This window comes from Peromyscus leucopus, chromosome 20 (genome assembly GCF_004664715.2).
Source record: "Peromyscus leucopus breed LL Stock chromosome 20, UCI_PerLeu_2.1, whole genome shotgun sequence".
Taxonomy (NCBI): Eukaryota; Metazoa; Chordata; class Mammalia; order Rodentia; family Cricetidae; genus Peromyscus; species Peromyscus leucopus.
Window position 1 is genome coordinate 35992853 of NC_051080.1, and position 11695 is coordinate 36004547.

Here is an 11695-nt window from a genome sequence, read left to right on the forward strand (position 1 = left end):
GGGGTGGTGGTTGTGATGCAGATTCCCAGGCCCTGAGTTGCTAGGAGCCAAGTGAATTGAGGGAAGCCAGTCACAGCCACGTGGCTGTGGCTCAGACTGGGAGGGGAGCCAGGAGATTGATTCCCTGTGTCCACAGGAGGACTCTGGCCCACCAGGGGCCCTTGGCCTAGAGCAGAATATCTTTCCAGAGCTCTGCAGGTTGGCTTAGGGGCGTGGGAACCTAGAGCTTGCTCAGGATCAGAGTGGCCAAAGGTTGCTATCCTGGGAGCTGGGGCTTGGGGTTTGACCCTGGTTCCACCTGTGGCTCACTGGCTTCTGGTCCCTGCTCAGACACAAGCTCTGAGTGGCCGAGCTGGTTCCTTCAGCCCTCACCTCGCCTCGCTTGTGTTGTGGTGGCGCTCTCCCCGGTGTGGACTGAGGCTTACAGAGCTGACTCTGTAAAACACCAGCCTGGGATTAGGGACCTGCAAATGCAGGCGTGGTGTTGCTTCTTTTCAAAGGCTCACGTTTTCCTTGTGAGAGGTTGAGGTTTGGGCAGACAGCTCCCGAGGTGCCCCACAGTCACCAGCTGGTATTTCTGTTGTGGCCTACAGCTCTGTTTTCCTCAGTACAGGTGACCTGAGCTATTGAACAAAAAGTGAGCTAGACCTCGCAGTGGTTCTCAGCCTTCCTGGAATACCTTCCGCACGTTGTGCTGACCCCCAACCCTAACGTTACTTCATTGCTACTTCATAACTGTAATTTACTACTGTTACGAGTCGTAATGTAAATAACTGGTAGGCAGGATATGCGACGACCCACACACAGGTTGAGCACCGCTGCCTCAGAGGTTCCAGATTGTTCTCCCAGGTGTGGATCTCAGGGAGGAAAGGGAGACTGGGTATAGTGATGTGGCCTGGTGCATGGATGGACCGGAGCCTTGATGGTCACACCCCTGCTCAGTGACCCTGGCCACTGCTCCATCCTGCTCCCCCCTCCCCCAGCTGCTTCCCCCCTTCCCTGGCTGAGTACCTTTGTTCTTTGCTGCAGAGTTCCAGAAAGAGGCTGAGTCTGAGGGTAAGAAGAAAGGCAAGTTCAAGACCATAAAGATGCTGAAGCTCCTGGGAAACAAGCGGGCCACCAAAAGCAAGGCCCCTGGGGACAAGAGCTGACAGAGGGGACGCCGACTTCCTCTCCTCTCCGGGAGCCTTGAGGCCAGAGCAGCGCTCTGCTTGCCCTAAGACTTGCCAAGGGGGACACGATGACCTCGGGAGGGAGTCCCTGGGTGAGCTTTGCCCTCCTTGGGGTCGCCAGCTGGTCCGGGCTAAAGGTCTCTTCCCTCTTCCCTGTGGCCCAGACAGCTGTGACTCAGTCCTGCCCCCTTGGATTTTGACTCCAGCTGCTGTGACAGACCCAGGGGCAAGGAGGGGTGCAGGTCTAGGCAGGAGGCAGCCGCTCTCCCTGTTCCTCTGAGCCAGGCCAGATGGGAGTCTTTGCTGCTCCTCCTGCCCAAGGCGGGCCCTGGCCTGGGACGTGTGCACCTTGCAGAAGCCGGCGGCGAGGCTGGCTGCCCAGCTTCTTCCTTCTCACCCGGACCCTTAGTCCCTGCCTCCGCGTCTAACACAGATGCCCTTGAAAGTCACGTCCCCTCACTCGGGAGCTCTGTGAAGTCTCAGATTCCGGCCCCTCAGTGAGCGCTGTGTTGTGTCGGTTGGGAATGTACCGCTTCCTCTGCCTTCCAAGTTGTAGGGAGCTCTTCCCTCGTCGGCCTTGCTCCATGGGAAGTCTCGCCCACCACGCAGGGCCCTGGTATCTGCTGAGGCGGTGACTCAGACTCGCCTAGGAAGGCGTGCTTTGGGCAGGTGCTAACCCTTGTCCTCTAAGGTGTCGTCGTAGTCTGACTTGTGATGCAGGCTTTCTGCCCCGCCCCATGCCCAGGGGACGGACACTCCTTCCCGTGCTCGGTGCAGTCTGTCTCTCTGTTGCTGGTCCCCTCCAAGGACCGATGGCCACTCGCCACTGAGTGGCCCTGGGAGAAGAGTGGTGTGGTACCTCTTTTCCCTGGGGAATATGCCAGGCAGCTTATGGTCCAAGCACTGTTCTTGCTGTCCGGGTCTTTAGTGCCCCACTCTGTGCATCCTGGGAAGGAATGCACTGTACCTCAGTTGCCAGTGCCCAGTCGTCTAGGACACATCCACATCTGTCCCCCTCTGCCTGTCTGTGCTCCACCTCATGGCTAGGTAACCCCGGGAGGGTCTGGGCTGTCCACTCAGTTGGGAACTTGACCACCACTGCCTACCATTGGGCAGGATTCCCTTCCTGTTTGGGAAGAGATGCTTGCTCACTCCCACATAGCCCCTGGCAGTCTTTCCAAGCGCACTTGTTGACCTGGAGACAGGGCCAGCAGCTCAGAGGTCTTTCAGAGGAGCCCTGTGACCCAGCTGCTGTAGCCCAAGAGAGGACTCCCCTAGGCTCTCAGTGTCAAGGACAGTTTCCATGTCTCAAGAGAACAGCCTTTCTCACAGAAGTCACCTGTATCCTGTGAACGTGGCCACAGGCTTGCCAAATCTTGCCCACTTTTTTCAAAAGAAACCCAGAATCCAGTTTTTGTACAGGCACAATTTGTACCTGCTGACTTCACATTTAAGTTGGCCACAGTGGGCTACGCTCGGGCCAGGCCTGGGAGCTGGAGGGTGTGTCCCTGCTGACCTGACCCTTATCTGCTGGTTGCTGCATAGTAGCCATGTTTATTCTTGACAAGAAGACAGATTGTATGTTCTATTGGAATTATGGGACTTCTGGCAGGTGCAGGAAATGTTTCCATTTATGGAGACAGGGAAATGATAGAATACTAGTGAAGGTCGGGCTGGTCACTGTCAGCAGTGGCCAGCAGAAGGGAGGACACTGATGTGCACGCAGTGAATCAGTTTGGGGCAGAGGGGCTGGCGTACCAGGTGGGGAACAGGGCTGCTTTCCTTGTCGGGTTCCTTGATGTTCAGGACGGGGCCTCAGAGGCACTTGAATGGAACTGGAACCAAGGCTGTGGCACCTGCTAGGCTAGGGCCCTTTCATTATGGCTCCCTCCATTTATGTTTCTTCCTGTGGTCTTCGTTTGGTGGAAGCCACAAAGTTAACCTTTAACCCCAAGTGGGCTCCTCTGCAGCTAACTACCTGGATAGAGTGTCTTGGGGAACCTGAGTTTTCACACCTCAGTCTTTTTTTTTTTTTTTTTGGTGTGTGTGTGTGTGGGTGGTTTTGAGAGGGTTTGCTCTGTGTAGTTTTGGAGCCTGTCCTGGAACTCACTCTGTAGACCAGGCTGGCCTCAAACTCACAGAGATCCTCCTGCCTCTGCCTCCCGAGTGCGCCACCACCACCCGGCTCACTCCTCAGTCCTGAGGGTTAGCACTGACTGCAGGCTGCTCAGGAACTTTGTTTCTCTGTTCCTGTGGAAATATGCAAACAGCAGTTAGAAGCCATCTGTGCTGGACAGGTTCTGATTCTGAATAAATAGGCTTTATCCCTGTGGAAACAAGGTGGCACTTGTCATGACCAAGTTAAATGTGCTTTATTGGCCAATTAATCATTGTGGTTAAACATTTGCCCAAGGCTACAAGAAGCCAAAGAAGTAGATCCTAAGATATCTAGGACAGAATCGTGTTCACAGAGCACCCGGAGGCCTGCTGTGGCAGGGGGAGAGCCAGAGAGGGTGCCCTTGGGCAAATGTCCAAAGTGGTGAGCCTGGGTGTCAACCTGGTGTGTCTGGGGCTCTTTCCCCTACAGAAGGCCTCAACACCGTGGCTGTGACATAGCTCAGGGGCACCACTGAGGCCTCTGCATCCCCGGGCAGTGTCTGGTCTTGTGCTCCAAGACAGTGCCATGTCATGGTCTGGTGTGGCTCCCGTCGATGGGCAGACCTGGGGATGGCACCGCTTGGCGAAGTGAAGGAGGGCTCTGGTGGTCGTGCTGCTCTGGTGGTTGCATTGGGCTGGCCCACCCTGGTCTTGGATTAAGTGGTGGCAAGAGCCTTCCTAAGCTTCTCGCTCCTACGGCGGTCAATGTCCTCCATTTCCCGTAGTTTCTGCAAAGGGCCACCAGGAGGAGCTGCTGTCACGGCCGGACAGCGTGGCCGGAGCTTGCCACCTGAGAGGCTAGCCTTGCTGGCTGGGGCTCCTCCCCTTTGGCTCCACTGCTCCCCACTTCCTTGGGCTCTCCTACCTGGGAGATTTCAGCCATGATGATTCCTCGGTATTGCTTGCCCTGTCCCAGAGCCTCCATGGCAGCCAAGAATTCCTTCCTGTCCTGGATTTCCTTCACCACTGCACAGAGGGGAAGGGCCATCAGTGCACAGGGCAGTGGGAGTGCACAGGGGCCCAGGCAGCAGCGCATGGTCTCTGAGGGAGAGTGGGGGGAAGGTCTGTATCAAGTCATGTTGTTCTCATTAGCCTCATCAGTTACACACACACACACACACACACACACACACACACACACACACACACTCACGTTCTTCAAACCGGTCCAGCTCAGGAGGTGGGTCCTCTTGCCGCACATGGGGAGCCTTCTTCCGTTCCTCTGTGTCCTTCCCAGTGGCAAAGATACTTTGGAGTCTTCGTTTCTCCTTCTCCAGATCTCCTGCAGGCCCCAGGGATGGTCTTGGTAAGGTGCAGCACAGATGTTTGCCTCTCTGCACACTGCAGGGTGTCTGGGATGTGAGGAGTGGGCTCGTGCAGACCCAGCGTTACCCCTTTCCCCCAGCAGGACGGGTCAGGAGAGCAGTTGAAACCACCAAGAAAAGGCTGCAGTACAGAGCTGATAGAGAACCCAGAAACGCTGGCCTCTGAGGTGGGGATGCTGGGGGTCTGGGCCAAGAGCGATGTTAGAGGCCAGGAGGAGGGCTCCCAGATGTGGGCTCAAATACAGAGGAGACAGCCTTGAGGGACCAGGAGGATAAGCAGCTGGCATGTACATCCCTCTGGGATTGGGATCGGATTAATTTGAAGAAAGCTGTAGGAAGATGAAGAGGGCCACCTGCCTGCTTTGCTCTGTGACCAGCCTGGGTTTGTTACCCACTATGGGAATGGTGCTGTCTGTCTCAGGCTGCTATAACCCCAGAAGATGGAGACCGCCCCTAGCCCAAGCCGGTCGGTCACTTACTGGTGGCCTGAGGCTTGAATTGCTCACGGCTGTATGCCCCGTTGGCTCGACACATGCTTGCAGGCCGCAGGTGGGAGTGGGTGGCCAGGATGGGAGGCAGGTAGGTGGCTGTAGCCGGCTTTTTGGAGGGCGAGCTCCTCTGGCTGGATGTGGGATTGCACTGCAGAGGCAGAGGGCCTCCTCCTGGGAACAGAAGAGTCGGGGGGACAGCCCTGTCGGTCTGTCTGTCTTTTCAAAGAAAAACGGCAGCTGCCAGCCAGAAGTCAAACAGCATGGGCCAGTCTCCAGGCCCCTCGGAGCCTGCCCTCTGCGGGCTGTAGCAGCAGTTAGGTGGTTGCTCCTTGTTCTGGATGCTTCTAAAACACATTCAAGGATGTCTTGTTCCGTGTGTACACGTACGGTTCTTAAACACTGGATCATACCATGTGGTCAGTAACAGACCCTTTTTTCACTTACCAGTTTATCATGACCAACTTTCTATAAAGATGCATTGATATGTAACTTATTTTTTTATAGCAATGTACTAGTTGTTAGAATGATCACACTATTTATTGGGCTAGTCATTCAGGTTCTCTCTGGGTTGGTTTTGTTTTGTTTTGTGTTTGTTGATTGGATTTTTACTACTTCTGACAATGCTGCAGTAAACATTCTCATACACTGAGTCTTTGGCCTGCTGTGTTTTGTTTTGTTTTGTTTTTTATCGCACGTGCGTGCGTGCGTGTGTGTGTGTGTGTGTGTGTGTGTGTGTGTGTGTGTGTGTGTGTGCATGTGTGCATGTGTGCATGCGTGTGTGTGTATATGAGTGTGGAGGTCGGGACAGCTTGTAGGAATCAGTTCTCTCTGACCATGTGTGTCCCAGGGATGAAGCTCAGATTGTTACACTTGGCAGCAAGCACCTTTCCCGGCTTAACCATCTCACCAGCCCTGTGTTTTGGTTTTGGCTTTTTTAAAGGCAAGGTCTATCTAGACTGGCCTCCCAACTCCCTATAAAGCTAAAGATGTTCTTCCTGTCTCTACCTTCCAAGTGCACGGATTACAGGCATGTGCCACCACACCTGGTTTATGTGGTGCTGGGATGCAGCCCAGGGCTTGGTGCATCTGAGGCAAGGGCTCTGCCGACTGAGCCAAAACCATAGCCCAGACTGTAGTTTTGAACAGGGGCGGCTTCTGTAAGAGGGTAACACCGGAGAAGACAGCCAGAGTGGAGAGCCAACCCTGCAGTTACTCTGAGGTAGAGAGGACAGCTGGGGTGCAGGTGTGGAGGCAGTGCATGCCCAGATATCTAGGGAGCATCCAAGGGGCTAATGGGGTGGGGGACAGCAATCAGGACTTATGGAAGCTTCTGGAAAGATGATTTTATTCTGCAACGTAGGAAGCCGTTGGAGGGTTTGGGAGAGAGTTACCCTTTTTGCTGTTGAAAGTCTCATCTAGGGCCAAGGGAAGCAGCTTTTCGAACAGCATGCAGCGTTGGTGGGGAGCAGAGGAGACGAGCGATCGGGTCAGGCTCAGGTTGTAGCCTGCGGGGCTGCTGACCAGGTGGGAGGGTGAGCAAGGGGCATGAAGCACAGCAGGTTCCTGTCCTGTGGGCTTGCAAGGAGGAGTCTGCCATCACCCCCGCCTGCCTTCCCTCCAGGGAACCACGTAGATGCCGTTCTCAGGATGAGCCCATGTCCCAGGGCCACCTCTTCCCTGAGCCCGTGCTCATCAAGCAAATAGTGGCCTCAGTGATTCTGGGCATTCAGGTGAAGGAGAGGAATTTGTGGCTTGAACCAAGCTACAAAACAGGGGTAGGGTTTTGGTTAAGGAGAGGTAGACAGTGAATTCTCAGGGAGGTTTGCCTCTCAAGGTTTATTTTTATTTATGTGTGTGAATGCTTGCCTGCATCTATGGATGTACACTATGTATGAACCTCTCCTGGTGCCCACGGGCCAGAAAAGGATCACTAGGAACTAGAGCTTAGATGGTTGTGAGGTACCATGAAGGTGTTAGGAACTGAACCGAGGGTCTCTGCCACAGCACTAAGTGTTCCTTCCACCTGGCTGGGTGGTGGTGGTGGTGGTGGTGGCGGCGGCAGCGGCGGCGGCGGCACACACCTTTGATCCCAGCACTTGGGAGGCAGAGGCAAGTGGATCTCTTGAGTTCCAGGCCAGCTTAGTCTACAAAGCAAGTTCTAGGACAGCCAAGGCTACACAGAGAAACACTTTCAAAAAACAAAACAAAACAAAAAAAAAGGCCAGGCGGTGGTGGCGCACGCCTTTAATCCCAGCACTCGGGAGGCAGAACCAGGCGGATCTCTGTGAGTTCGAGGCCAGCCTGGACTACCAAGTGAGTTCCAGGAAAAGGCGCAAAGCTACACAGAGAAACCCTGTCTCGAAAAACCAAAAAATAAAAAAATAAAATAAAATAATAATAATATATTTTATTTTTAGTCATATATAGATACATATGTGCCTGTGTGTCTCTGAATGAGTGCAGTGTGCACTGAGGCCAGAGATATGGGATGGCCCTGGAGCTGGAGTTGCAGGTGGTTCTGAGTCACCCAACATGGGAGCTGGGAACCAAACTCAGGTCCTCTACAAGAGCAGTACCTTCTCTTAACCACTTAGCCCTCTCTCCAGCCTGCCTCACTCTCCCCAAAGCATTTTTATGAAACAGGGTCTCACTATGTAGCCCTGGCTGGCCTGGGACTTTTTGTTTGTTTTTGTTTTTCAAGACAGGCTTTCTCTGTGTAATGACCATGGCTGTCCTGGAACTCACTCTGTAGACCAGGCTGGCCTCAAACTAACAGAGATCCGCCTGCCTCTGCCTCCTGAGTGCTGGGACTAGAGGTGTACATCATCATGTCTGGCTTCATCTCTGCCCTTTGAAATGAACTCCCCTTCCCCTTCATATAGAGGAGCATTAAAAATGTCTCCCTGGGAGGGCTGGAGAGATGACTCAGTGGTTGAGAACACTGATTGCTCTTTCAGGGGACCTGGGTTCAATTCTCACGGCTGTGTGTTTCAGTTCTAGGGGTCCCGATACCCCTGCACACAAGATAAAAATAAATAATAGAAAAAAATGTATCCCTGGTCCCTCTGCCCAGGAAGTCTCTAGAGTGACTGTCCTTACTTTTCATGGTATCCATGATGTGTCGTTGCTGGAAGTTGGTCAGTTTGGATTCCTTCATCATCACTGCAAAACAAAGCGCTCTGTGAGCCCCCCCAGCTGCAGTGGACCCCCTCTGTGAGCCCCCCCCAGCTGCAGCGGACTCCCTCTGTGAGCGCCCCCCCAGCAGCAGCGGACCCCCTCTGTGAGCCCCCCCAGCTGCAGCGGACTCCCTCTGTGAGCCCCCCCAGCTGCATCGGACTCCCTCTGTGAGCCCCCCCAGCTGCATCGGACTCCCTCTGTGAGCCCCCCCAGCTGCAGCGGACTCCCTCTGTGAGCGCCCCCCCAGCAGCAGCGGACCCCCTCTGTGAGCCCCCCCAGCTGCAGCGGACTCCCTCTGTGAGCCCCCCCAGCTGCAGTGGACCCCTGAGCGCCCCCCAGCTGCAGCGGACCCCCTTTGTGAGCCCCCCTCCAGCTGCAGTGGACCCCCTCTGTGAGCCCCCCTCCAGCTGCAGTGGACCCCCTCTGTGAGCCCCCCTCCAGCTGCAGCGGACTCCCTCTGTGAGCCCCCCTGAGCTGCAGTGGACCCCCTCTGTGAGCCCCCCTGAGCTGCAGCGGACCCCCTCTGTGAGCCTCCCTGAGCTGCAGCGGACTCCTGTGAGCCCCCCTGAGCTGCAGTGGACCCCCTCTATGAGCCCCCCTCCAGCTACAGTGGACCTCCTCTGTGAGCCCCCCTCCAGCTGCAGCGGACTCCCTCTGTGAGCCCCCCCCAGCTGCAGCGGACCCCCTCTGTGAGCCCCCCCCAGCTGCAGCGGACTCCCTCTGTGAGCGCCCCCCCAGCAGCAGCGGTCCCCCTCTGTGAGCGCCCCCCCCAGCAGCAGCGGACTCCCTCTGTGAGCCCCCCTCCAGCTGCAGCGGACTCCCTCTGTGAGCCCCCCTCCAGCTGCAGTGGACCCCCTCTGTGAGCCCCCTGAGCTGCAGTGGACCCCCTCTGTGAGCCCCCCCAGCTGCAGTGGACCCCCTCTGTGAGCCCCCCTCCAGCTGCAGCGGACTCCCTCTGTGAGCCCCCCTGAGCTGCAGTGGACCCCCTCTGTGAGCCCCCCTGAGCTGCAGTGGACTCCCTCTGTGAGCCCCCCTGAGCTGCAGCGGACCCCCTCTGTGAGCCCCCCTGAGCTGCAGTGGACCCCCTCTGTGAGCCCCCCTGAGCTGCAGTGGACCCCCTCTGTGAGCCCCCCTGAGCTGCAGTGGATTCCCTCTGTGAGCACTCCCCAGCTGCAGTGGACCCCCTCATCTCCCCGGTCTCTGCAGCCCACTGCAGCATTGCCTCCCGACTCTGAACTGAGCTCTCAGGCTCTTCTGTCCACTCCACTTTCTCTAGAGCACATGACACTCTAGGGTTTTTCCTTTTCTTCTATTTATTTGTTCACTAATCTATCTTTCTATTTATTTATAGAGAGGCTCTTACCATGTAGCCTAACGGTATGTTCATTGGGCTGGCCTCAAACTCACAGAGATCCACCCACCTCTGACTCCAGAGTACTGGGATTAAAGTCACGAGCCACTATATATGGCTTTTAAAAAGTTTTTTTAAAAGGTTTTATTAATTTTATTTATTTATTTATTTATTTGTTTGTTTATTTTCAAGACAGAGTCTCTCTGTGTAGCCTTGGCTATCTTGGAACTCCATCTCTAGGCCAGGCTGGCCTCACACTCAGAGACCTACCTGCCTCGGCTTCCTGAGTCCTGGGATTAAAGGCGTGCACCACCACCACCACCACCACCACCACCACCACCACCACCACCACTTGGCTTTAAGTGTTTGTGTGTATGAGTATGCCTGTGTGTGTATGGGTGCCTGCATAGGCCAGCAAAAGGCACTGAATCCCCTGAAGCTAGAGTTATAGGTTGTTTTGAGACACCTGACATGGTTGTTGGGATTGAACTGGGGTCCTCCAGAATAACAGCAAGTGCTTTGAATCTCTGAGCTATCTCTACACCCTTTTTTATTTTATTTTATTTTAAAGACAGGGTATTACTAATTATCCAGGCTAGCTTTTTTTGGGCTCAGGCAATCCTCTCAAGCAGCAAGCTTGCATATCATTATATCTGCCTAAAATAGACAGACACACAGACACAGACACACTATTTTGGCGAGTGGCTAACATGGGTGCTGGGGTCTGAACTTGGGTCTTCTTGAAGAGCAGTACACATTCTTAACCACTGAGACATCTCTCCAATTGTGTGTGTGTGTGTGTGTGTGTGTGTGTGTGTGTGTGTGTGTGTGTTGGGATTGAAATTCAGGCTTCATGTATGCCTAGCATATATTATATTACTGAGCTACACTCCAGCTCTATAATTTTTTCTTGTTAACTTCCTGTACTATTAGCTTAGGAGAGCAAGAATTGTTTTTTGGTGGTTTGGTTTTTTTTTGTTTGTTTTTTTTTGCAATCCCCTTAACACTCTTTCCAGTACCTAGGACAATATCCAAATCACATATTAGGTTTTTAAGTTGTTGAATAAATGAATGTATCTATGTTCATTCATGCATCAGAGGCTGGAGCCACAATTGTGAGCAGAAACAGGCACTTTCTCTGCCTGGTGGCATTCACCATTTAGAAGGTGATAGCTGGGGTGCTAAAGAGATGCCTCAGAGGTTAAGAGCACTGACTGCTCTTCCAGAGGACCTGGGTTCAATTCCCAGCAACCACATGGCAGCTCACATCTGTCTGTAACTCCAGTTCCAGGGGATCCAGCACCCTCACACAGACATACATGCAGGCAGAACACCAATGCACATGAAATAAAAATAAATAAATCTTAAAAGAAGGTGATAGCTGGGGAACTAAACGCCTATAAGACCGACTATAATATTGTGCTAAGCCCAGTGAAGGGAACTGGATTTGGTACTGGGATGTGAGTCCTACTGTGGTGGGGAGGAGTTAGGCTTCACTGAAAGTGCAATGTAAAACATGAGCTAACCACCCCCAAATTCTCCGTCCTTTGGCCTTCGATCCTCTCCCGAACCTTTCTGAAACCCAGACTGGGAAAGGAAATCAGCCCCGTTCTGTCGTCGTTCCTCCAAAAGCACTGACCTCTGAGCAGCTCGCAGGTCCCCGGCGTGTAAGCGACCTGCTTACGGCAGCGCCGGAACCCGTTTCCTTTGGTCACGGCGTCCACCCTCTCCTGTGAAGCCATGGGAAGGCCCTAGGAGGGAGAGAAGCAATGACCAGCCCTCGTCTGGCGTCGCGGTCCCGACCTCTCATCGCCAGCACCCTGGGAGTCTGAGGAGCTGGCGCCCGAACCCTTGGCTCCGGACAGCGCAGTGACCACTGTCCCCATCGAGACGGTCCCGGACGCAGCGCTCACCCTAAGCGTGGCAGCGCCCTCCTCAAAGAGACCCTCGGGGATGCCGGTGTGTCAGTGCCCGCACCAAGCGCATCGGGTTACTATGGTAACTAGCGCACACGCCCCCCCG

At 54.4% G+C, this 11695-nt stretch overlaps 2 protein-coding genes across 6 annotated transcripts in view; one reads left to right on the forward strand and one right to left on the reverse strand.

Annotated features, from left to right (window-relative positions):
• Micall1 (MICAL like 1) overlaps positions 1–5794 on the forward strand; it is a 43186-nt gene extending 37392 nt beyond the window's left edge. For both annotated transcript variants that reach the window (XM_037197658.1, XM_028871122.2), the window contains exon 16: positions 1030–5794. In XM_037197658.1, the coding sequence (XP_037053553.1) occupies positions 1030–1151 (122 nt within the window). In that variant the 3' untranslated portion in view covers positions 1152–5794. The remainder of the gene's footprint in view (positions 1–1029) is intronic.
• C20H22orf23 (chromosome 20 C22orf23 homolog) lies at positions 3528–11689 on the reverse strand. Of its 4 annotated transcripts, none has more exons than XM_028871125.2 (7): positions 11587–11687; positions 11313–11424; positions 8245–8307; positions 5134–5316; positions 4483–4611; positions 4195–4370; positions 3528–4057 (listed from the first exon to the last, which is right to left on the reverse strand). In XM_028871125.2, the coding sequence occupies exons 2-7, from the start codon at positions 11413–11415 to the stop codon at positions 3986–3988; spliced, it is 726 nt and encodes a 241-aa protein (XP_028726958.1). In that variant the 5' UTR covers positions 11416–11424; positions 11587–11687; the 3' UTR covers positions 3528–3985. The 4 variants fall into 4 exon arrangements, with proteins under 4 accessions (XP_028726958.1, XP_028726961.1, XP_028726957.1 ...); XM_028871128.2 differs by having other exon boundaries at positions 4195–4295; positions 11587–11686; XM_028871124.2 differs by having other exon boundaries at positions 3528–4370; positions 11587–11689.
• Between the last annotated feature and the right edge of the window lie 6 nt (positions 11690–11695).

Excerpts from the sequence above, each read along its gene's own strand:
- C20H22orf23 (XM_028871124.2), bottom strand. The coding sequence starts at position 11,415 with ATGGCTTCACAGGAGAGGGTGGACGCCGTGACCAAAGGAAACGGGTTC. Across the intron at positions 8,308-11,312 it reads GACCTGCGAGCTGCTCAGAG|TGATGATGAAGGAATCCAAA; the intron begins GTCAGTGCTTTT and ends TTTGTTTTGCAG. Across the intron at positions 5,317-8,244 it reads CATCATGGATACCATGAAAA|GAGGAGGCCCTCTGCCTCTG; the intron begins GTAAGGACAGTC and ends TTCTGTTCCCAG.